This window comes from Triturus cristatus, chromosome 3_1 (assembly GCF_964204655.1).
Source record: "Triturus cristatus chromosome 3_1, aTriCri1.1, whole genome shotgun sequence".
In the NCBI taxonomy this organism is placed as follows: domain Eukaryota; kingdom Metazoa; phylum Chordata; class Amphibia; order Caudata; family Salamandridae; genus Triturus; species Triturus cristatus.
The window spans coordinates 682,917,775-682,944,850 of NC_140583.1; the positions used below are offsets into that span (position 1 = coordinate 682,917,775).

The window sequence follows — 27,076 nt, forward strand, 5'->3', positions numbered from 1 at the left end:
AGAAAGAGAGGGCAAAGAGACTGATCCCGGTGCTTAAGAACAGCTCTGTCAACCCCATGACATTGTTATCGAGTTCGCTGACCACTATAAGAAGGTATATCAAAGCGGTTCAGATTTGCCAGAGAAAGATTCTGCTGCACTTCTTGTAGATATTGCGCTACCTACCCTTACAGACTCAGAACGGGAATCATTAGAGAGCGCACTAACGAACGACAAAATTGCAATGGCAATCAGAAGTCTTCAGTCAGGGAAAGCTTTGGGCCCAAACGGGCTGCCCATTGAGCTTTACAAGCTCAAACCTGATAAACTGGCCTCGTATCGAAGAAAAATGTTCGAAGACAACAAGGACCATGGCCAACTACCACGTGATCAACGTATAGCCACACTGGTCACCATATATAAGGAAGGGAAGCCGAGGGATGAATGCTCTTCCTACAGGCCCATCTTCCTACTAATTGCGGAACATAAAATCTTAGCTAAACTATTAGCCAATCGACTAAAATAGGTAATATGCAAATTGCTGCATCCAGACCAGTCAGGCTTCATGCCTCATCGCAATACGGCGCTCAACTTGCGCAGACTACATGGAGTAATGGGGCGACTGGCTACTATTCAAGAAGATGCTGTAGCAGTCTCGCTAGACGCCCCAATGGCGTTTGATACGCTACAATGGCCATATCTAATGGCAGTCCTCAAGAAGTTGGGCTTCGACCCTAACTTCATTGGCTAGGTGAAGCTCCTCTATACAGAACCACTGGCCCAGGTGGTAGTTAATAATAAGATCTCCGAGGCGTTCACTCTTGGTAGGGGAACTCGACAGGGCTGCCCTCTCTCACCCTAGCTCTTCTTTCTTTCCCTCGAACCTGGCCTGGATACGACGAGACCCCTCTATTAGAGGACTTAAGTGGGAGGAGGGATGGGAAGACCGCTTCTCCCTGTACTCAGACGACATCCTCTAATATCTCGCCTCTCCCCAGAGATCACTGCGAGTTGTCCTTGATATTTTCACCAGTTTTGAGAGAAACTCTGGTTATAGAATAAACTGGAGCAAGTCACTGTTGTATGCTTTACATGGAAGCCCTCCCTCCCTGCCACGGGGCTGCCCCAGGTTAACCGCTCCAGAAGGATTTAAATACTTGGGCATTTTTATCACAGCCGATGCCAAACTTCGCTACGAGCGTAATCTCCTTACCCCACTTCAAAGGTTCAGACGAGACGCTGCAACCTGGAAGACGCTGCTGCTGTCTCTATTGGGACGTGCAGCACTTTTCAAAATGATGACCCTTACACGCTTCCTGTGTGCCCTGCAGAACTACCCCAACCTCGTTCCGACCAGATTCTTTAACAAAATTGAGAACACCCAGAGGGACTTATTACAGGACGGTAGACCGCGTATAGCACTTCTCAAACTCACACTTTGATGGTACGATAGAGGCAGAGGACTCCCCGACACCAAAAAATACTGTTGGGCGGCCCATTTGGCGGCCGTAAACCACTGCACCTATCGTATTGGTGAAGACCGTGGCTACAGAATGGATAGGTGGCTACTCCCAGGGGGTAACTTTAGCAGGTCGCTCTATTCCAGGCCCAGCAGGTATGCCCTAACAGGACCCACAAAACACTCAGTCCAGCTCTGCCACATGATCTACCGGAAAATAGGTTGGGCTAAGAAGCTCACACTCGCCACTCCACTCTGGGACGCTGAACAACTGGGCTCTCTTGGGAGGACCAGAGGTTTTGACAAATGGGATCTAATTGGTCCATCCAGTATCGGGGATCTCTGGGGAGCAGATGGGGCGGTTACATTTGCCTCACTTCAACAGACACACGAACTAGCAGATTCAGAGTATTTCAGGTATATACAAGTTAGACACTCCCTTCAAACTAATCTCAACGTAGGGTCCTCCCCACCTGAATCCTCCCCCCTCGAGGATAGACTACTTGATGGATACTTACCAGATAAGGCCATCTCCCTCACATACAAAAAACTCATAAACAATACACCGGACCCCCTTGTCTCATTGAGGGAATGATGGGAAAGGGATGGGCTAGAACTAGATGATGAGGAATGGCAGGAGGCAGTTTCATCCCCCAGGAAAGTTGCTATTTCATCTAGACTGCAACTGGTCCAATGAAAAATTCTACACAGAACTTACATCTCTGCACCCAGACTGGTATACATGGGCAGGGCTAACGAGGGGTTATGTAGGAGGCAGTGCGGACTTGAGGGCTCCTTCATGCATATCTTATGGGAGTGCGCGCTGATTCAGGAATACTGGAGGAAGGTGCATGAGTACAGTGTGGGGCGTGGCGATTCGGCCAGAAGCTAAGCGGTGCCTTTTGAATGTGTGGGAGCCCACAGACCTCAACAGCAAGGGCAAACTCTGGGCAACTTTGGGACAAATGCTGGCCAAAAGAAATATTGCCCGATTATGGGGGGGGCGACTGTGCCGCCTACACTGGGAGCCTGGAAAGCGGACATGGACTGGAGTATGCTTAGGGAAAAAACTGTCTATGTTGCACGCGGCTGCCCCCAAAAATGGTTGGCGATCTGGGATAAATTGAATGTATATCATGGTAATATTTGTGAGCCTCCTCTTCTCCCCCCAACCCCCGTGATGAACCATTATCGCCTTGACTCTAATGCTATTGCTGGTCTCATCTTTGCTATGTGTACCGTATTATGACATGTTTTTGACTTCATTATCAGAGTTGTGATGTTGCAACGAATTCTTGAATGTACTGTAGTGACCTGAACCTTTTTAGTTAAAAAAAACAGAATAAATAAGAATAAAAAAATGAAATAATTTGGTTAATCTGGGAAGCATTTAAAATTGATCAAAATGTGCACTGTGCATACTGCCCAGAGGCTTCTGGAGTGGTGGAACAAATAAATGGCACAATCAAGTCAAGACTGGCAAAACTGTATGCATCTACATCACTGTGTTGGGCAGATGCATTACCTCTTGTTCAATAGGACTCAGGAACAGGACTGAGCCCCCATGAAATTCTCATAGGCAGAGCAATGAGACAAGCATTTATACCAGGACATAAACGGTTGAATATAACTGATGATCTGGTAGTGGACTATTGTAAATGATTGGCTGACCTAGTGCGTTCTGTCTCTCACCAGGTTGGAGAAGACGCAGTAGCTAGGCAGCCGGATCAAGCAGATGATCTGAATCCCGGAGACTGGGTGGTAGTAAAGATTCACACCTGAGAGTCATGTCTAGCACCCAGGTGGGATGATCTGCGACAGGTCATACTGGTTACAACAACAGCAGTGAAATGTGCAGGGTTGCCCAACTGGATACATGCCAGTCATACCAAAAGAGTTCCAGCTCCTGAGGAAGAGGGACCACAACTGACACAAGCAGTTGAGGCCGCTGAAGGTTGTGCAGCTGAAGAATTTAGGGTAACAGATTCTGAAGAAGCTGACAGGGAACAACCGAGCACAAGTCAGGAAGACTGGATACCAGTGGTAGATATACCTGAGGTGATTATTAAAACAAGACGCAGAACCAGATTAGAAAGACAGGAAACTAGAAAGGATCAGACAGGTGTAGAAGAACATGCTCAGGAAAGGGTGAATAAAACTGCTAGAGACCCTGAGCAGGATCAGACAGGGAAAGAAAACTATACTCAAGCAAACAACAAAATAAATGAGCTTGAGCAGGGACAGACAGGCATAGAAGAACACGTTCAGGCTGCAGAAGAACAATGTGCAGTAAGACCTGAGCAGGATCAGTTAGGGTAAGAAGAACAAGTTCAAGAGAAAGAAGAAGAACAAATCGAAATAAGACCTGAACACGATCAGATAGAGGAAAAGAACGTGTTGAGGCAGATAAAACAACAATCTCAAGACCCGAACAAGGACTGATAGAGAGGGATTCTGAAGACGAGGAAAATCAAATTGTGCCACCACATAACGAAAATAAAAGAGTTCTCGAAAGGGATGAGGAAAGTGCAATGCAAGCCAAGAAGGTCAGGAAAGGTGATAACTGGCCAGGTAGTGTCAAAAGGTTAAATTATCACTTAAAGACAATAATTGAGGAACCTGAACAAGTAAATGAAGGCACTAGTCAGTCTGGGCAGTTGACAGAGAAAATTAGACGAAGAAGCCAAAGACTGAGAATCTTGAACAATAAGTTCAAGGGACCTGAATGGACCTATGTGATTCTTGAAGAACTTGAGAATCTAGATTTGAATAAAGATAGTGACAAGGAAATAATTGCAGAACAGATTGATGAAGGAGAAGTGAAACTCCCTTGAAGTATCAAAAGAAATTAAATTCATAAAGAGAAATACAGAAAAGAAGAGAAATCTTCCTAGACTAAAATGGCTGAGGATAGGGTTACTGGAAGACCAAAACGAAAGTGTGTAAAGAAGTGCTGTAGAATATGTATATGTAGTATTCTATTAGTGGTCATAGTTTGGCTATTTTTAACAATAGCAATTCCTTACCTTATGATAACAGATAAGAGAAATAACACAGACACTAATGAAAAGTTAGCTAACATAAAGGGAGATAGAGTAGAATTAGAAGCACTAGATGAATTAGACTTACATCACACTGTGACAGATAACGACACTACTTTAAATGTATTAACAAAGTAATTATTTCAGTATGTAAACACTATGGAGATTAGTGATTGTTATGTATGTATTAAACTACCAACATCAGTAGCAGAGGGCATTACATGCCTTCATTTACCGTAGACATATGGTATTTCATGTAGTATTCTAACCAGTTTATTTTATAGAACAGGAAAGTTACAGTATTATTATTCAAACTTAGACATGATATTTCCAGAGATTCCTATTCGAAAGAGTATGAATCCAGTGCTTAGTAGTCAAGATGCACAGTTTATGGGTGAATTTATTTTTAACTATGAAGTCAATAGATATAGCAGAGGCACACGAGAATAATTTAACGTGGACATTACATGAAGAGGAAAATATATTTTTGAACTTAGTTGAAGAAAGGAGACAGGACTTCCAAAGAAAGGCTTCTGAAAAGAAACCCCAGGTTCCACCCTGGGCTGAGAAAGAGGGAATTTATACAGCTGGCAAGACTCATGCTGTGATGTCCCTAGATTTTGTACAGAAAGGGAATAAATGCCTCCATAGATTAAAGACTGACTATAACAATGTATTTATTGGTTCCAGTGAGTGTGAACATAACTTTTGGATTCTTGGAGGTTGGACATTAAAACAGGGAACAGTTCCAGTTGTTCCTGGGGTTTACTATGTGTATGGGAATAAAGCTTATTATAAGCTGCCTGCACAGTGGTACGGGAGTTGTTATTTTGGAATAGTATTCCCTAAAGTTTATCACATAAAAAGAATCACTGGAAGCAATGAAAACACTAAAGAACTAACACGTAGAAAGAGAGCTAGTTTTTCAGAAATAGTAGGTGATATATTTAGTGCATTGATACCTTCAGTAGGAGTCATTCTGAATTCACATAGAATTTGTCAATTGTCCACAGTAGTTGATCATCTATCGACTGATGCTGCTGGAGGTTCCTTGATGATCAATACAGAAATGGTTGCAATTAGGTCTATGGTTTTACAAAACCAACTTGCACTTGATATATTATTAGCAAAAGAGGGAGGAGTCTGTAAAATGTTGAAAGAGCAACATTGTTGCACTTATATACCGGATAAGAGTATAGAAATTATATTAACACTATAAAAAAAATTAAGAAATTACGAACATTGAAGAAGAATTGAAACCACTGGAGGTTGATAGTGTATGGGACAAATTAACTAAGAGTATTTCCTCAATAGGGACATGGTTTACTAATATAGAGAAGGGTTTTATAGGCCAAATAATACTACCAATAGTTGGAATAACCATAATAGTCTTAGCAATATTGTTATAGTGCAAATGCTGTAGAAAAAGAAAGATATGAAATAAATGAAAAGGGAAAGAAAAGAAAGTAAGAAGAAATACAGTTGAATTATACAAAAAGATAAAAAGCCTAAAAGAAAACAATGAGAATGGGAGCGAAAAGACTGGAAAGGGAAATGAGGTATGTGATGGGTAATTTTGTGATGGCTCAAAAATGCCATCAGAGAGGGGATTGATCGAGCAAGGACTCGTAAAAAGGAGACTTGCTTGAAAACAATCCTCTCGTAATAACTCATAACTAGTATTAACTGAAGCTTGCTTACGTGTCTTATTAACAAGTAACTCGAGTGAAATCTAAAATGGCTGCTAAACATGGGAAACTGTAATGCGCAGGCGTCAACTGCATCCACGCAGTATGACGAGCTGTCGCTTGGAGGGAATTTTCTGCACTTGCGCAGACGCTTCTAAAATGGCAGCTAAAATCTCACATGCTAAGCATCTGCTTTGCTGAAATTAAACCAAGATATTTACTAATTGCTAATGTGGGGAAAGCATTTATAAGTAAATGGGATTAGAATAGAGATAAGTGGTATACAGTGAAATCATTCTATTTTGAAATGAATATTCTTCTTTTTGACCTTTTCTATTAGTTCTTATTCGCGCTTTTGTAAGAAACCGAAGTCTATATCCCATGTGACCTCTACACATGCGCAGTCTAAGTGAGCCAGAAGCCCCAATGTAATCCTTGAACGCCATCCAAGGACGAAACAGTAACATACCCTGGGAACCATTACGATGTCCTTTGAAAAAGGAAGAAAACTATATGAAGTCTATACTTTGTGTTTAATAAAGATGTGAATGCGGGTGGGAATAAAGATTTATGAATAAAAATTAAGGGGCAGGATCATTTAACAATGAACTGAAAGACCTTATTGAAAATCTGGTATGGTGTGATGATCATTCCCTTTGCCTGTCCAACCAGGGTTAATAAATTTATGAAATTGAAACATTAATGGGTGGTGCAGGACATTAGAAAGGTATGATTGAAGTAGTTTAGTTAGTTAGATAGCGCGTTGAGACGGAGATACTGCAGAGCTCGGGATTCTGTCGGAGTGATGAGCGAATGCTAAAGAAGAACCAAATTGCAGAATTCCTAATATAGCCAAATAATTAGAAGAAGTTTGCGGAAGAATCCCGAGGAGGAAGATAGTGTCAGAGAGGGGTGTGACGCAGGCGTCGGATCTAGAAGAGGTCAACTTATCCTGTCCTGAATCCTGTCCTGAATCCTGAAGCCTTGTCTCCTGATCTTTCCTGGGGACCCTTTCTAACTCCTTGGCTAAGGGGTTGGGTTTTCACACCATTCTAGGTAATTATAAATTCTGTAGATTTAAAATTGTGCTGCTCTCTCTATCCTCTCCTTTCTGAGTATCGTCATTTATCAAGTCTTGCTGATTTAAATTTTCCTTCTATGGGTGACGGAGACTGTACTGTACTTTGAGTTTGGCTCACATGAATTTAATTTAGATAAGGTATTAACTGGCCTGAGTGAGTTTGAGTGTGTTTATGGGCCCAGGTGAGCATATGGTATTAGAGTATCTGAGGCTGGTTTAACGCTGGAACACGAGTTTATGGGAAATAACATGCAGATTTTGATAGTTAACGCACCAAAATCCACATAATAGGGTAAATACCATTGCCCTGTTAAATTTCAGCAGGTTTGACATGCCAAAATTTAATGACGATTGAGTTATTTAAGGGATCCAATAAATATCAGATGCGCTAAGTACCTTCAAACTTGTCACTCCTACCCATGCCTAAACAGGCATTAACGCATGTACCAGAATAATACTAGCAACTCATAGATGGCTTTGATGTACCTCTTTCATCGTGGTCTGTATTCTGATAGCTCCTTATGATCGGTTTCCTGGGACCAATGGGCACGTTATTTAAGGAACATTATTGAATTATGATGTAAATCATCTCTTCGACCTAGCCAACATTTGCAATGCTTATGTAGTCTTTGCATTTCTCACAATGCCCCTATCCCCTGCAGAGTTCCATCTGTGCTAATGAGAAAAGTGATATGACAAGTATAAATCAAAGGTATAATATCTAAATTCCTTACTCAATATCTGGACCCAATTCACACAAAAGTATTTCTTCTCCATCATAAATAATGCATTTGTAATCCTAATATAACTTTCAGTAGAATTGTGTCTGACGATTCCCCTAATCATCTGCTTCGCTTTGAAGACATTACCAAAACATTTCTCTAACACGAATTGACTTAAGGATGTAATGTTATATCGTAATCAAAACTGTCTTTTACTTAGATTTCACTTTTTGGTGTTGCTTATTACAAGTAGCTTTTAAATATCATCGCTCTTTCTTTATCCTAGGACCACACACCCACCAGAAGCAAAAGAAAAAACTCAAGGCAGGCCGGGAATACTTTTTCAGTCATTCAACAATTAAGACTTTCCATAACAGTATCTCCTTACATGAGCGTTAACGCAAAGCATTTTCTAACATATCTGGAAGAAGGCAGAGAAGACTTCTGGCTAGGTCTTCATTCAGAATCAGATGGATACCTGGTATGTCTATATTTTTTTGCATTTTTACTAGATAACTTTGTCGCTAAGGCAATTTGAAAAAAGTTCGAATGAACCAAAACCCTTTATTCTTTTTTTCCTCTTCCACAAACGTATCTCTACTGTTAAAAAACATCTTAAGGGCCATTATGTATGAATTCTAATTTACAATTTTACATTGATAATAACACTACACGATTCAACAGGATTGATAATTCACACAGTTAAGTAAACGTCTGAAATGGGGAGTCAGATGGAGAATTGATATTTTAGTCACAGAACTATAAGATCAATGGATAATCATAAACAGTATAACAAACGCCACTAAAAAGAAAGAAGCGTAGCTGTGTACTAGTCCCTCTGTTGTTCACATTATACGTCTCTGTTCAGAATGTAGAACTACCCAGCTCCAGTTTTCCCCCAAATTTTGGTCAGAGCATATAGTAGGCGATTATTTTTCAGATAACGTCAAACTTTATGACAAGACTAGTGTTGTTCGGTACGACATAAAATGTAACTAATTACAAATACCTACCTTTCCATGGATCAAGCAGTAATACAACTGGTGTCAATTTGGAGGGATGTCTAGTCTACTCATTATGAATGGTCTAAATATTTTTAAAGAAATTAAGGTGGGATACTCACTTGGAGCAAATGGAAAATGGCAGGATTTACTTGTACAAAAACAACAGTTGATGGACAGAAGGCAGAACAATGTCATACATTCACCCCAGTACAGAGATCTGGGCCTAAATCCATCGTTTTTTTGCTCACCATGCCATTCCAGTTTGTACCCAGCCATATACAAATCAGTCTTGACCCTGTGCCTCATGGGAACAGTCCAGCCTGAACTGCCAAGCCAGGTCCTCCCTAGACTGGAAACAAGCATCCTCGGACCGGTTTTGGGGTTTTATCCCTCTTCAGCCAGGATAGCTTGATTCCAATGGCATGGAGAGCATGGGACCCACGTTTGGGCATACCCGTCCCACTCGGGGTGACAAATGCAAAAACAACAGTTGATGGACAGAATGCAGAACAATGTCATACATTCACCCCAGTACAGAGATCCGGGCCTAAATCCATCGTTTTTTTGCTCACCATGCCATTCCAGTTTGAACCCAGCCTTATGCAAATCAGTCTTGACCCTGTGTCTCATGGGAACAGTCCAGCCCGAACTGCCAAGCCAGATCCTCCCTAGACTGAAAACAAGCATCCTCGGAGCGGTTTTGGGGTTTCACCCCTCTTCAGCCAGGATAGCTTGAGTCCAATGGCATGGAGAGCATGGGACCCACGTTTGGGCATAGCCGTCCCACTCGGGGTGACAAATGCAAAAACAAGAGTTGATGGACAGAATGCAGAACAATGTCATACATTCACCCCAGTACAGCGATCCCGGCCTAAATCCATCGTTTTTTTGCTCACCATGCCATTCCAGTTTGAACCCAGCCTTATGCAAATCAGTCTTGACCCTGTGTCTCATGGGAACAGTCCAGCCCGAACTGCCAAGCCGGTCCTCCTTAGACTGAAAACAAGCATCCTCGGACCGGTTTTGGGGTTTCACCCCTCTTCAGCCAGGATAGCTTGATTCCAGTGGCATGGAGAGCACAGGACCCACGTCTGGGCATACCCGTCCCTCTCAGGGTCACAGAACTATAAGATAAATGGATAATCATAAACAGTATAACAAACGCCGCTAAAAAGTAAGAAGCGTAGCTGTGTACTAGTCCCTCTGTTGTTCACATTATACGTCTCGTTTAGAATGTAGAACTATCCAGCTCCAGTTTTCTCCCAAATTTTGATCAGAGCATATAGTAGGCGATTATTTTTCAGATAGCGTCAAACTTTATGACAAGATGACAAGACGTGTTGTTCGGTCCGACATAAAATATAACTAATTACAAATAACTACCTTTCCATGGATCAAGCAGTAATACAACTGGTGTCAATTTGGAGGGATGCCTAGTCTCCTCATTATGAATTGTCTAAATATTTTCTTTTAAAATAAGGTGGGATACTCACTTGGAGCAAATGAAAAATGGCAGGATTTACTTGTAAGCAGCAGGTGCATGACAGTGAAGAGATGGTTCCTGTCAATGTACTACATAGAAATTATGGTCTGATGATGCTGAAATAGATATGTTTAAGCTGATAGAGCTGTGTTCACAGGTTGGGCGTTTCCCTATGAGAAAAATTGTTATTCATGATTGTACGGACATCATTTTGAGTGGCAGTATTTCACAAAGAGTGGTAATGTCAGGTGGAATTCCACCACTTACAATTTGGAATAGCGTAGAATCTTTGGGTCCAGAATTAGTGCACCTGCAAATTCCAACCCTGGTACTCTCAGGCCTGCAAACTCCAGACCTTGAGACACCAGACCTAGTTTCAAATTCTGCAGATGTGTTCCCTGTGAAACCACTGTAGTGGGTAGAGAAGGTGCTGCAGGCAGGAGCACAGCCTTTCTCAAAGCCAACCATGCAGTGTGACAGGAGCATACATTTCTCTCTCGGGCAGGGACACAACCCCCTATTTCACCCACTTCTCCATCCCGCATTAGCAGTGCTTGGTGCAAGGACCCATTCGGCCATAACACAACCCAGGACACATACTGTGATTCAGGACAGACAAGATCCCCACCAACCAACGTTCCACTCCCATAACAGAAACAACCTAGCTCCACACTCTATGTATCAACCTGGGCCCTAGCTGACTCACACTCCTCTGCCCTTTCACCTCCCAGTACACAACACAGTAAGAGCATAAATCTTTCTGCCCTGTCAGGCACCAAACCCACTCCTCATTCTGTCTACCAATTCAAAAATTGGACAACCTTGGCCATTGTTATAGCCCAGGGCTGTGTGCACTCTTCATTTCCATCCCCCACTTCGTGCCAAGAATAAATTCCAGGGGAGCAGACAATGACTGATAATATTTTCCAACTCCTCTGGGCAGTCTAAACATATCAGAAAACGTGTTCCTGAAATCATGGAAATATGCATTCAAAATGGACTTGGCATTCCAGTGTCCATGCTGTAATTCCCTATTCCTGGGACAAAACTTGGAATAGCCGGAATTCGGTGTGGGGAATTGTAGATTCTAGTACTCACCTCAGTATCCCCACAGTATATTCTGGCTAACTCGTAATAAGGGCCTATGACATCTCATTGGGTATTATAGAAAATACATCGCAATTGTAAAACTTTCTAATATATTTGCTTTAAGGATGTGTTAGGAGAAATAGGTGATCAAATATCTGTGTGAGACAGTTATGAATTTGGTCTGATGAAAATTGGATCAGATCTGAGAAAATTATTCTTTATAATGACATTCCTTGTATAAATGACCTTCACTAATATCTACCATAGATGACATCAGAACCCTCCTCGACCACAGAGAGACTGTGGCCCTAATCCTTCTCGGCCTCTCTGCTGCATTCGACACCACATCCCACCACCACCCTCATCAAACGACTGTACAACATCGGCATACAGCAAAATGCCCTCAAGTGGATCACCTCCTTCCAGATAGGATGCACACAGAGCATCCGGCTGCCTCCTTTCACCTCTGAACCCAAGCATATGATATGCCGCATACTCCAAGGATCATCCCTCAGCACCACCTTGTTCAACACTTACATGACCCCCCTCACAGACTTTGTCAGATCCTATGGCCTCAACATAATTTCCTATGCAGTCAACACTCAAATCAACTTCTTGCTCACCAGAGACCCTCCACCACCAGAACTGACTTCTGCGACACCATGACAAACATAGCCAACTGGATGAGAGACAACTGCCATAAACTCACCTCCAAGAAGACAGAAATGCTAATCTTCAGGAAGAACATCCACTAATATGGGACCAGCAGAACTCGTACCACTGCTCACACCAACAGAACATGCCTGCAACCTTGACATCATCCTCAACAGTGAACTGACCATGAAACGACAAGTCAGTACAGTCGCCTCCTGCTTCCACACCCTTTGCACGCTCTGCAGCATCTTTAGATAGATCCCAGTCAACGCCGGAAAGATCGTCACCAAGGCCCTCACCACCAGCTGCCTCGACTATGGCAATGCTCTCTACGCTGGCGCCTCCACCCAGCTCCTCAGAAGACTCCATCTAGCCACATGACACCTGCGCTCCTCCTCACTGGCCTGTGTGTACACAGCTGCCACCGCCGCAGCAGAGGCTGATCCTTCTCCTACATCGCCTCCAAGACCTGGAACAACTTGCACCTCCATCATCGAACATCACCCTCCCTGGCGAACTTCAGAAAGTAACTCAAGACCTGGCTTTTTGCTGGCACTTCTGCACCCACAGTCCCTAGATACCCCTAGGGGTGACAGTGTAGCGCTATACAAATGCTGAAGGGTCATATCAAATATTTTGCCTTCCTCCTTCTATTTTTGCTGAATTCTTTTTGTTGACTTTAGGACTATGAGCACTTTACCACTGCTGACCAGTGCTAACATACATGTGCTTCCCCCCTAAACATGGTTACATTGGTGTATACCCAATTGGCATATTTCATTTACTTGTAAGACCCTTGTAAAGTGATATACCACATACCCACCACTTGTAAATTAAATGCTACTAGTAGGCCCGCAGCACTGAGTTTGCCACATACACAAGTAGCCCTTTAAACATGACTCGGGCCTGCCACTGCAGAGCCTGTGTGTGCAGTTTTGCTGCCACTTCAACTTGGCATTTAAAACCCAACAAACAACTGGGCCATGGACCCCACCAATTGAGACACTTCTGGACCTACAACTGGATTCTTTCAGAAGAACCACTGTACTGCATCAAGGACTGACACTCTGCTGGGCTGCTGACCTGGAAAGCAAGCTTTTCTGTTGTGCTGTCCTGCTACCTGCTGCTCTCTGGTTCTGCTGACGAGACCTGAACTCTGCTTTTGCACCAAAGTGATCTTGAAGGGCTTGCTGACATGCCTTCTGTAGCTTGATCTTGGCAAACAGGGTTACTCCGGCACAAACTTGACTGATATCCAGTCTACTAAATTACAATGCCATTATATCCTATGGAACTTGTAATATGGCGGACAGGATATCCGCCACGTTTGTGACAGAGTATACCATTAGTCAATATCATAATCAGGCCTAAAGTCTGTACCCCTGCTGCTGTGGCTGGTTCACTGGAAGTGGACCCAGATACTTGCATCACAGAAATCAACACAACTCCAGTATACATGTAGCAGAACCATCACATTGACTCAGTTGCAGGAGTAGAATTGGCACATCGCTCTTGGAACAAACTCATCGACTCGAGAGCCCGACGCCACGGAACCGGGTATTGCCGCGGCGACAGAGTGGAGAAATCAAAGCATCCTTTTACTGCGTGGAGAAACCCAATGCATTGCACTACAAACCAATGCACCTGGGCTCGGCACTTCATCTACAGTATGGATACATAGCCACCACTGCAGGATCGACATCAACACATTGCTCGACTGCGCCCCGCATTACTCTATTGCGATCAGGATTAGGTACTTTGTTCACCGGGGCCTGCATGGGTCCTGTAGCCAGCCTGCACTCCATCACTCTCTGCCCGAACTATTGTCTTTTCCCCAGTCCAGTGAGACTAGATAACCCCCCTTGGTGCTTGTTGCTTCTAAGTACTAGAACTCTTTTTATGCTCTAAAAATTCATAACTTGACTTCTATACATTGGATTTTTGTTGTTTTGGTTTTGATTTATTTATAAAATTACTGTCTATTTTTCAAAACCTGTGTGAAGTCTTTTGTGGTGTTTTTGTTCTGTTAGTGTGTGTGGGTGTGTGTGTGTGTTGCACTAATGCCAAATACTTTGCACAATTGCCTCTTTAGACAAGCCTGACTGCTCTGCGCCAAGCTACCAGTGGGTGAGCTCCGGTTATCTTTTAGTGTGCATCTAGCTTACCCTGACTAGAGTGGTGGTTCCTACTTGAACACTGGCAACCAGAAACCCCATTTGTGACTCTCATACAAAACGATGCAGCTCAGATTTAAGGTAAATGACTTATATTACATAAATGAAAAACAAAACAGCGACAAGCGTAGATGTGTAGTGCTGCAGATGGATCAGTTGGTGACCATAGAAATTTGTTCTGTAGATCACGGGGCAGTGTAACTGTGGGTACTCAAGCCCCAATAATTCACTGAACCCCAATATTTTGATCACCCCAAAATTTAACTCTGGTGGCTTGGCTCCAGATCCTTTAATCCAGCAATAAGAGTCACCACCCTCCACAACTTCAGGCCCAACAAAATTAGCAGACTAAATCAAATAATGGCTGGGGCCACTCAATAACTGAGTTTTAAATCCATACAAGTTGAAAGGTTTTATTGTAAAATCTCAAAATAGGCAATACAGAGAAGTCCAGTAAATCCATGAAGCGCATAGTAAGAAATCAGAACCTATTCTAAGTCTTAATAAACTCTAAAAACTAAATGTCTGATTCACAAGGAACACTATCAGTATATAAAGGGAAAAAGTCTCTAAAATAATCAGACAAAGTTCTTGGATGAAAATGAAAACCCTAAAACCTGAGGTTTTTATACAAATTTTACTTATAAACAATTAACAAAATTGCACATTCAGCATGGCATAATTAGTGATAACACATGTTGGAAAAATCAGAAATACGATCATCCTTAAAAGTCTTATAACCCTAACCTATTTCTAAGGTAGAAAAAAATCTTCTTTTAGTCTCCACATTAACAGCAGTCCAGAGATATAAACTGTTGTGATCTCTGTAGGAAGACACCTGGAGCCAGGAGGTATTCTTAAGCCATCTTTATTCAGTCTCCAGTTCAGGTTACATCTGTCTCTACTCCAGCCAGCCTAGTGTGGTACCAGCCCCACCAGGAGCAGCCTCCCTAGCTGCTCAGCCCATCTTCAACTGCCAACACTCATCCACTCAGACACCCAGGCATTCCATGCATCACAGGCACACCAACATTCTATGACCATCTCACGCTCTGGCTGAGCAGCTAGTGGCAGCAGTGCTGGACTACAATGTTAAACAATTAAGTAGGATATAACATTATCCCTTTTTCTTCAACAAAGACAAACATGCAAGTGATAAACATCAAAGAAGAACTATCCACAAGAAAAATGAATAGTGGTACAAGTCCCACGGATGCAAACATAAAATAAAACATCGCAGGAGAAAGAACCATTATACAAAGAACGGATAAGATAAATACATTTGAAAAACAATATCTCCCATCCCTTCATTAAAGATAAAAACATTATGAAGCAAGAATAACATTACCCGAAATACATTTGAAGCATTTTGCATTAAACACTGTGACATAATGCACTACAACTCAAAGGGTAAAAGACCCCACTCAACCAATGCCCAAAGTACTAACCTAGAGTAGCACTAAAGATAGCATACTCTACTACAACAATCCCAAAAGAAAGGGAACCAAACATGTATATGGGTCGTCACCCATAGAAACTCCCGTGAAGGGATGTACATTAATACTGCGCGCAACTATTTATGGACTAAGCCAAAACCCAACCCTGTGTGAGGGTTAACCATGAAAAGATGTACATCAATACTGCGCGCAACTAACTATGGACTAAGCCATAACTCTAGCCTGTGTGAGGGTTAACCTAGGTACCATGCATGTAAGGGAACTGAACCAATGTCCCAACCTCCTTGTGGAGATTACGTACCCCCATGTAGGAGTAACCAAACGAAACTGATAAGAGCTCCTGACCCCCTTGTGGAGGTTACACACCCCATGTAGGAGTAACAAAACAAAACTGAGCAAAGGGATGTTACCCACAACCTTCCCTCGTGTAGGGAAACAGTGTGATGACCACCCACAGGACTAATGGAAGACCCTTCCTCAAACTGTAATCCTGTGGCATCACGACATCAACTATACTGTTGAAGAAAATTACAAAAACTAACCTCTAAGAGATAAGAACTCTATAGGATTAAACACAGCACACTAGGCCAAGTTGCGAAGATAATGACATAAATCAACACTGTGAACATTTAGATAGGTAAGCAGTACCATAAGTCATAGGTTATAAACCACACTGTAGTCAAAATTAATGGAGTACGTTCTTGTGTGTGGAAAACCCCTCCCCCCACAAATTTGTTGATACAGACTAACCCAGTCAGATGACATAACTTGCCAGAAATACGGCACAGAATTTTTATAGTCAGCCAATAAAATTGACTTACTTGAGCATGAAAAAAACATTTTGGCAGGGAACGTCACCTCACAATTGGCATCCAAACAAACTCGTAAACAATAAGAGCTTCGTTCTCAAAAAAATGTACACAGCTGCCCCTGTGCTAGCGAAAACAAGTGCCCGTGTGGGGATATCTATTCCAATGTAGACAGGAGCTAATGTGTAGATGCCACAGAGTGCCCGAAGACATAGAGCTGGCACCTTGCCTCTATAGCAGACATCGAGAGGCTGACAGACTTGAAGCAGGTCGGTCCCTTGTCTCTCCAAACAATCTGCTGCACAGTAGTACATTTAACAAAAAAAAAATGTAGTCACTTTCATTGAAAATCCATGACTCTCACAATGGTCATAAGTCCTTAATGGAGCATTCCATGAATTATCTATGCCCAATTCTTGTGATACCACACCACAGCAGTGTAGCGCTAGTAGGTACTCACATTGCTTCAGATTCCAACATGCTGCAAATGTCCCAAAGCACCAAAAATTCTCCATCTGTGCACTAACGCTGTTTTTCTGACCTCTTATTGACGAGGAATCACAAATTGTGCCTTTATCTTAAAAACACTGTAGACTCTGTAGAGCGCTGTGGCTGGAACACCAACAACTGGCTGTAGAGAAGCTACTCATCCAACTCTCCAAACCTTTTTGAAGGTAACAACGTGGCTGGAACATCAGATGTGGCTGTAGTGCAACTACTCCACCAACTCACTGTAATCCTTTATGTGGCTGTAGTATTCCCAGGCTGTAGTGTCCTTTGATGAGGACACTGCTCTTTGGGGCTGTCCGTTGGTGAGGACACTGGTGGGGCTGGCGCTGGCTTTCCTGGGAATTCTTTCTTTATATATGTAGTAGCTTGTAGGATCTCTTGGTTTCTCCTTGTTTCCTTTGTAGTTCCTTTGTTTCAGTGGTCCACCAAGAGTCTCTAGGGTTCAAGTCCGCTCGTCGCCAAAATAAATGTTGTGATCTCTGTAGGAAGACACCTGGAGCCAGGAGGTATTCTTAAGCCATCTTTATTCAGTCTCCAGTTCAGGTTACATCTGTCTCTACTCCAGCCAGCCTAGTGTGGTACCAGCCCCACCAGGAGCAGCCTCCCTAGCTGCTCAGCCCATCTTCAACTGCCAACACTCATCCACTCAGACACCCAGGCATTCCATGCATCACAGGCACACCAACATTCTATGACCATCTCACGCTCTGGCTGAGCAGCTAGTGGCAGCAGTGCTGGACTACAATGTTAAACAATTAAGTAGGATATAACATAAACTCAAATATGAAACATTCTCAAATAAAGACTTGTACACTAGTGTGCTAGCTAGCCTGTATCAGAACTGCAAACGTGTCTTTCAAAATGATACTTTGGGAACTTAATTGAAAGTTTCAGTCACAATACATGCTTTCTGAGAAAAATAACCAATTGTGTCACAGTGCACTGTGTTCTGGGGAAATTGTGGGGAGAGAGTACTTGCAGGGGGATATTGATTGGGAGGGGGGAATGAATAGGAGCGAGATGAAGAAAACACTAGAAACTACATCCATATTAATAAACTTATGTGCCTTCAAAAATGTAGCATAGTTAAAATATGTTGCTAATCCCACTTCTAAACATTATAATTAAATAGTACAACATAATTAATTTATCAGTTACAACTATATTCATGATAAAAATCATTAGTGCACACAAATTATTTTTTACCCTAAATTACACAGAAAAACACTTTGTCAACCTCCCCCTTCTTTTTGTTTTTAAATAATCACTTAAAACCCAGTAATAAACTTTATTAATCACCCTCCTTTTGCTTTATTCTTATATCTACTAATTCACTCTAACAAATTTAGCAAAAGGAAAAGAACAATTGTGCAACATCAATATGATATGCAACCTTGGGGAAAAGGTAAGAGTCATATCCAAGGGGTGTTTAAACAGAAGGGGTAATACAACAACCCCACCTGGCTTTAGATTCTTTTACCAACCTTTTCCTTTTCAAACCAGTACTTGGAGAGGAAATTGTGGCAACCACTACTAACTTCAGCAACCGATAGAAAAGTTGTCTTAATCCTTGGACTTTCTCCTATGTCCTCACCTAACTTTACTCTTTCCCCCATACTACACAATTTTTCAATCAAATCAAATTGTATAGTGAAAAAAGGGTGACCACATTCTTCCTCTTTTAGTTGAGCCAGATTGACAGTCAAGTCTAGCTATACGACTGACTGATGCCTTCCACCCCTCACACGTCGTTGTGTTTCTGAAATCCATTTTAAAAAGATTTTTATCTATGCAATAACCAACAAGATAAAAATTAACTGGGCTCTAAGCCTCCCCAGACGTACCCTTTCCCCATGCAGTGTTCCAAAAATAACTAAAGTAAGGCTTACCGGAATGTTTATTCCCATAATTTTAGTTAGTACTTCCCCCACTTCTTGCTTGAATGACTGGATAGCCAGACACCGCCAGAAGAGATGAACATCATCCGCATTCTCCATAGCACATTTCGGACACTGCCTCTTCTTGCCATCCCCCATCTTTGCTAGCTTCTTTGGTGACCAATATCCCCTGTATAGTGTAAACAAGTGATCTCTCCTAAGTGGAGCTGACTTTACTGAAGACCAAAGCATAGATGCATATACTTGCCACAGATATGTTACATCACAGCCAGGCATGTCCAGTTTCCAGATCACCTCCAGCCCCCAGTTCGACTGAGTTTGAGACCAGCCTGCTAATTGATAATTTGAATCTGGATATTCTAGAATCCGAATTTTTCCCATGATACTAAAGCACCTTTCTCAGCTAGCTGGTCCCACTTTTCAATACCTGCCACCAGCAAAGGTAATGTTAAGTTGTCTTTGAAGGCACGGAGGTGTCCCTGTGGAGTTCCATATTGGGGCTTAAGCACTGTATTGTGAGATTCCCAGTACTCTTTTAACTTGCGTCCATATTTTACATGACGCAATATGTATTTTAAAATTGACTTTTTTTTAAATGCTTGCGGTGACCGAATTTATATAAAAAAAAGTTTCCTTCTTCTGCTAAGTTTTTAGTTAAGGCCCTTTAGTATGCTGGGGTGTCATTAGAGTCCATTAATAGTTTCCTTATATTTTTTAATGCGAAGGCCCAATAGTAAAGTTGAAAGTCTGGCAATGCGATGCCACGATCGACTTTTTTCTTCCTGAGCTTTTTCCAAGTGATTCTTACACTCCTACAACTCCAAATAAAGCTACTTAATTCACCCTGTAACTTTCTGAACCATTCTGGCTTAAAATGCAGGGGGGAGGGAATTAAAGAGAAAAGTGAATTTTGGTAAAATCACCATTTTTACAAGGTTAGTTCTTCCCAAAGTGGAGATAGGGAGAGCAGCCCAGCGGAAGAAAAGATTTTTAGTTTCTTTCACAAGCCTGTTGAAATTAATATATGCCATCTCATCCAAATTTTTAACCACCTGAATTCCCAAATATCTGATTTTTGTTTTTCCTAAGGGGGTACCTAATGGATTGTTCCAGGAAATTAGTTCAGTGTTGTCTTCATTCACAAGATAGTCTGAAATGTTCCCAAAGTCGGATGCTAACTCCATTATTACTGGCAGTGAAGTGTGAGCGTCTCTGGTATAGATTAGTAAGTCGTCAGTGTATAAGGCTTCTTTCTTTATCCATTCCAGGTAGTGAAAATAAAGAATTCTCTGTTCTGCTCTTAATCTTCTGGCCAGGGGTTCTATATATATATTAAAGAGTAGCGGAGATAACGGGCATCCCTGTCTCGTACTTTCACTTATTTCAAAGGATGGCGTTAGTGAGCCATTGACCAATATCCTTGCTGTTGGGGCTTAATAGATACTTTTAATTGCCCTGATATAAATATGACCAACTGACTCTATTATACTCCTTAGCTGCATCAACCATTATTATGGTCAAAGGAGTTCCTGAGACCAAGGCCACATCAATTGCACATACCAGGTCATGGGTAAGTTCTGCAAGCTGTCTTCCCCTCATAAAACCTGTCTGGTTTTCATGTATTATGTCTCCTAGGACCTTATCTAACCTTTTAGCAAGCATTTGTGTGAACATCTTATAGTCCGATTTTAACAAGGATATTGGTCTATATGCTTCACATTTAATCAGGTGCTTATCAGGTTTAGTTATAAATGTTTTTATTGCCTCATTCCATGAAGGCGGCCGGGTGAGATGTTCCATATAAATCCAGTTTACTAAATTTGATGAGTGAGGAGAGAGTTCCACCCTTAATGCATTATATATCTCATTTGGCAAACCATCCGAGCCAGGGGCCTTTCCGTTCTGGAAATTATTTATGATCTATCTCTTCCTTCATAATTTCCTGGTTTAAGAAAGTATTTTGATCTACACTCAAGCTGGGGAGATTGTCTTGTAGTAACCATTCCTTAATCTCACTCTGTGTTGCTGCTGTGTCCTCTGTATATACTTCTTGAAAAAATCCTGAGAAAGCCTCACCAGTAGTTCGATCCTTTATACATCGCTCTTTGGTCTCATTATTTACTACCTCTTAAATTTCATTTCTAATGTTATCCTGCCTCACCTAAGTTCTAAGCTAGCAACTTCCCAACCCCCTCTCCGTATTTATAATGAGCCAACTTGCTGGCCTTCCACCTCCTCTGCACTATCCCTTCCACATAATCTCCTAAAGAATCCTTAGCCTCCCTCAGCTTGTTTTGGAGCTCTAAGGCATTGACAGGTTGCGTAGAATCAGCTAACTCCTCCTGAATTTCCTTGATGCTTATTTCGAGATTTAAGAGTTTATCCCTAGCCAACTTTCTTTTAAATGCTGCCAAACTTATTAACCTGCCACACAATGTGTCCTGGTGCTGAGTATTCATTTAGATTGAACAAATCGATCGAGCTAGCCCTCAAAGAGTCTATAACATCGATTTCTCCCAGGAGAGTTCTGTCCAGGGTCCACTGGCCTGGGCTGGGGAAATACCTATTGAGATCTCTAGCTTTATTGATGCATGGTCAGATAAGTGTATTGGCTGGTGTGTTATTCTGCAAATCTTTTTTTTTAGTTTACAATCTGTCAAAAAAGGGTCAATTCTAGAGTCATGTGAACATTTTTTATTCTGAAACGTATATTCTCTTATCTATCCCTCCTTTAATCTCCAGGCGTCTACTAACCCTAGATTCTTAATTAATTGACGTAAACGTTCTCTCATTTTTGGGGAGTGCATGATAGATTTAACAGTGGATTTATCCAAGGCTCGGTCCAATAGAGGGTTAAAATCCCTGCCCATTATTATTAGATATCTTGTTCCCAGAAGTTGATTATATACCTCCTCAAGCGGGGATGGATTATCCATATTGGGGCTGTAATATCCTACAAAGGTGTACTCCACACTATGTATTTTAGCATTGCGTTTCAACCACCTACCCCCGGGTCAGCAATATTGTTTTCCAATCTAGCTTGCGCAGAGAATTTAAAGATAATTGCTACACCTTTTCTATTGCATGTTTGATTGGTACATGCAATTTGCGTAATCCATTTATTCCCCTTCAGGATTCCATCCCATTCCTCTTGACGTAAGTGTGCCTCCTGCAATATTATGACATCATTATCTGACACTTTAAGTAGTTCCAGTATCTTCATTCTCCTACTTTTGACTCTTAGCCCATTCACATTCCATGTCAATACCCTCAAATCCTGGGCCTTTATACAGTCTACTATCATTACCATATATAAACAGTTCCCTACTCCTACAGGTCTTTGATCTTCTTATAAACATGAGGACTCTAAAAACAACTGTGGATTTTTTCCCTACGTTTCTCCCATACCTGTGTTCAAGTAAATTAAAAAGTGAGTCAATTCCCTTACCACCCTCCCATCCCATCCTGAGGAACCCTCCCCTTCTACAAGTTGGGTAATGCTTTATACCCTCTGGCCTCGGAAGGTCCTACTGTATCTACAGCAAGTCTATCTGCCACTGTAGACGAACGCCTAATTTTCACATCGTTCATCGCCACTCCCATAGAAGGAATAATAGCACCTAATATAACTAGAACTACCTGTCCAAAACTTCATCTCACTCTTTTCAAGCTATGTTCATCATTCAGTTCATCCAAATGATAATCTCTAGGAAAGCATAAAGCTAGATAGCATGAGCCAACCCAAACATAATTCCCCTCAAAATAGGCTCTTCACTAAGCATTCATAAATTCTATCACACACACTCTCCCTTACAAATTCTATTCTACTTCTCTTGAGAAGCTATGCCTAACCATACACAAATCACCCCTCCTCTCTTGCTCCATTCTCTACTTGGATGCAAACCTGACAATCTAAATTCAACTTCTTCCAGTATTTCCTCCAATGCAATTTTGAGGTTTATCCCAGTTTCTCTCCATGTTTACTCCTCTTTCATGATATTCTCAAATGAAATCGTGCTCCTCACTAATCAAAAGACACATATAACTCTTAACCCGGTTAGTATCATATATATTTTGTGCAATCACTCTAAAAAACTTACCATATTTAATTTCTCTATTATCTTCCGTAATATTCAGATTTTCTAAAGGCACAAAGTCAGTCAAATAAGGAGAGAGAAATTCATCCTGGTCAAAGATTGAAACATAAATACTACACGATAAAGAGTATGAATTTGGTAGCTGCACATAAATAGATCCTTTCCAGCAGATATAGAAAGGTATGCGCAAACATAGCACCCACTGACCTTCACTGATAGGCAGCAAGCTTTTGTTAAGGCAGCCAGTTCTGCCACTTGCACTGAAGTTACAGCTGGCAAAGGAGATGTTTCCAGCATAGAAATTGAACATACAGCATAGTTAGCTTTCAACGAGCTAAACTGCGCTCTCAAATAAGATCCATCTACAAACAATGTCCGATCAGCCTTGGTTTGGTGAAGAACTCAATCGCTTCTATACAAGTATGGCCTAATTTTCATATATTTCTTCAATATTCTGTCTGTTTTCACAACATTTGACTGACATAGGAGGCTGTGTTGCTGGGTTCAAGACATTGCATTTCCAAATGGAAATGTTTTCTGCAGCAAACATGATCTGCTCACATCAAGTGTGTTGGGTCCTTGTCCTTGTCAAAAGGAGCTCATCTCAATGGGGGACATAGACAATTAAGGCCCGACCCATCGCAATCACTTTACTTTGTTCAATGGGTAGGCAAACAGCTGCAACCAATTTCAAACAGCAGTGAAGGCTTACAGTTACTGAATCCAGTACAGCAAACAGATATAACATTGGGCGCATTAAACCCTGTTTTGGGGTAAGAAACTAAAGTGCACATCAAATTGCAATCTGTCATCCCAAATGTGGGCGCATGACACAAGCTCTCTATCAGTTTCTTAACTGCATTAATGTGTTCATCATCTAAATGGTACCAGATCTTGGATATCACTGCATGCCAACCTTACTAAAGGTTTCTATAGCAAGGAAACGTTTGGAATCCACTGACAACAGTATCCAACAATTCCAAGAAACATCCAAATTTCCCTCTGGGTGGTCAGCTGACTCACTTTCAGAACTGCAGAAACGCGTTCTTTAGAAACTTTCCTCACACCCTTTTCAGTATGGTGTCTGAGATAAATGATTTCCTATTTACAATACTGTATTTTAGTTGGGGAATCCTTGTGTCTATTCCTTGGCTGGATGGTTCAACACAGTAATTGTATCAAGTTTACAGTCCCTCTTTGTCTTAGTGCAATATATTAATGACCTACTAAGACTGATTTGCATGGTAACATCAAACTCTTTAGATCTTTCTTCAGTATTTGGAGCAGATCAAAGGACATTCCTTTTAACCTTGTGGTATCCTACACCACATGAGAAATATGGGGCCGATTATGATGGCGGGCGGATCGCCACCACCCACATGGCGGTGGTGATCCGCCAGCCCAAATCCACCGCCCGCCTCCCATCTGCCCCCCCGCCACATTACGATGGCGGGGGGGGGGACCTTGGTGGACAGAAAGACCGTCCGCTGGTTTTCCGCCGGTCGACTCATCGACCGGGCGGAAAAAGGCCATAACATGGAGGTGGTGTCCACCGCCATCCATATTATGATAAGTGAGGGAATGAGCCTTTCCATGGTGGCGGTGCCGCCATGGAAACACTCGCGGTCTTTGCTTTTGGGGGCCCGTAGCGGTCCCCAGGGTGTTAAGGGGTGGGAGTGCACAGGTACCCCCCTCATTGCCATGCACTATGTGGCAGGCACCATGTGGTACCTGCCATGTAGTGCATGGCAATGCTGTGAAGTCCATTTACACTGCGGGTGGGTCTGCAGCCATCAGATCCACCCTCAATGTAAAGGGGCCAGAATGCATCCGCCAGTGTGGCGGGTGCATCCTAATTTACATGGCGGGACCACCGCGACTTCGGTGGTCGGTCCCTGGCTCCCTTACGGTGGCGGCCGGACTTTGTCCGCCCGCCATCGTAATGGACCCCTTAATTCTAAAATTGGAACAAATAAAGGCATTGCGACTTCTAATGAAGGGAGAACGAGTAGAACTCTTAGCATAATTCGGTCACTGTATACCATTCTATTTCTCATGGAATTTATAAAAAAATCACAGCTGGATTCAGTATCACTAGATAACATAGAACAATAGTCTTGTTAATCTCTTGCGAAGATCCTGATTCTTCACATGCTATTCAGTTGTTTAATTTCCATTACAGGACAGTAACAAGGACTGCCAAGTACCTGCCGGAGGATTTCTTGTTCAATTATGTTTCCAATCACTGGCTTTATCCCTTCCTCTGCCTCCTTTGTAAGTCTGTATTGTCTCATTCTAGGAAATATCACATCAGGTTTAATATTTATTTTGACTGGCTTAGCTCTTTTGATCAATCCAGTCTCTTTATCAGAAAAACCCCATACCTCATCCTAGACAGTTTGGGCATCATTAGGATGACAGGCGGACTTTGTCTGCCCGCCATCCTTTCGTAGAATGGGACCGCCCGCCATAGGTGCGGGGGTCCCGTGGGTGACATGAGGATGCGCCCGCCACATTGGCGGGCGCATCCTGCATTCTTGACATTGCGGCGAGTAGTGCTCTCAGCACCGCCCGCCGCAATGCCAAAAAGGCATGTTGTGCAGTTCCATGCACAACGTGGCTGGCACCGCGCGGTGCCTGCCATGTTGTGAATGGAATTGCAGGGGGGTATCATAGGTACCCCCATGTGCACCCCCAGCCCCCAGAATCCCTGGGGACCAGCTACCTTTCCGTTGCGGCATTGCCGCCACGGAAAGGCAACACCCCGCATGCATCATAATATGGATGGCGGTGTCCACCAGACACCGCCACTATATTAACTGCTTTTCCGCCCAGTAGGCAATTGGGCGGATTGCCTACCGGCGGAAAACTGGAGGACGGTCTTTCCATCCGCCGGGGTCCCCCCGCCATAGGAATATGGCGGGGGAATTGGCATGCGGGCGGGCACAAATGTCGGGCGGATCGCCACCACCATGCGGGAGGAGGCGATCCGCCCGACATGCTAATGGGCCCCTATATGTCTTAAATCCAGAGTTTGTTAAAGCTGGGAACAACTCCACTCTTGATTCTGAGGATCTCATTTTGAATATAAAGTCCTCATCTTGGGTCTCTATTGTGACACTATTTGGTGCACAATATATATCACAGTTCAATTTTGCATAACAAGTCTCTTGCTACTACGCTCACAGGACAAGAGTCACATAAAATATATTGAAGCATATTCTTCATCTGGCCAATTTTAATTGGAACATCTGCTGCAACCCGTCTTATTGGTACTCCCAAATGTCTCATTCCAAGAGGAGTAGGTTCCACAGAACAAAGTGTAAAACAGGTACCTCCCATATCAGTCAAAAATGGAATGGAATGGCCATTGGCTTCTCTATCAATATATGGGTCACTTTGGTCTACCACTAGGACTGCTCCACACATGCAGTCCTTTTCCCCTCTCAGGCACCATCATGTGAACTACTCCCTACCAACTCATTATTCAGAATCAATGGATTCTGCTGGTATCCTGAACTACAGGGCATCTTGTTCCTCGTGTTTTGCTGTATCACTGTAGCTGTTGGCATCAGCATTCAAAATTATTTCTGACTATGCACATTCTGCTCTGAATTGCATTTTTGGAACCTTCATATTATTTCTCTGCATCTGTCAAACTTGCTCTACATTCCTCTGAATACTGTTAGGATCCTGAGAATACTCCCTCCTCCAGTGCTTGATCTTCCCACGGAAGGCAAGCTGTATTTTTTAATCATTTCAACACTCACATTCATTGCATCACCTCCACCACCTTTCTTCTGTATCTGTTTCATTCTATTCATTTCGGTTAGCACAAAATTCACATTTGAACCCATCTAATTTCAGCATGCTTTCTCAAACTCCTCAGTCTGGGAAATCATTAGCTCCTCTTTGAGCTTTTTCTAAAAAA

The 27,076-nt window shown here is 42.4% G+C and overlaps 1 protein-coding gene across 3 annotated transcripts in view; it reads left to right on the plus strand.

Moving 5' to 3' along the window:
* LOC146860800 (SITS-binding protein-like) overlaps nucleotides 1–27,076 on the plus strand; it is a 695,607-nt gene that overhangs the window by 518,065 nt on the left and 150,466 nt on the right. For 2 of the 3 annotated variants that reach the window (XM_085644760.1, XM_085644759.1), the window contains exon 5: nucleotides 8,257–8,451. The exons of the other annotated variant lie outside the window; for it this stretch is intronic. In XM_085644760.1, coding sequence (XP_085500886.1) covers nucleotides 8,257–8,451 — 195 coding nt within the window. The remainder of the gene's footprint in view (nucleotides 1–8,256; nucleotides 8,452–27,076) is intronic. 3 annotated transcript variants of the gene reach the window in all.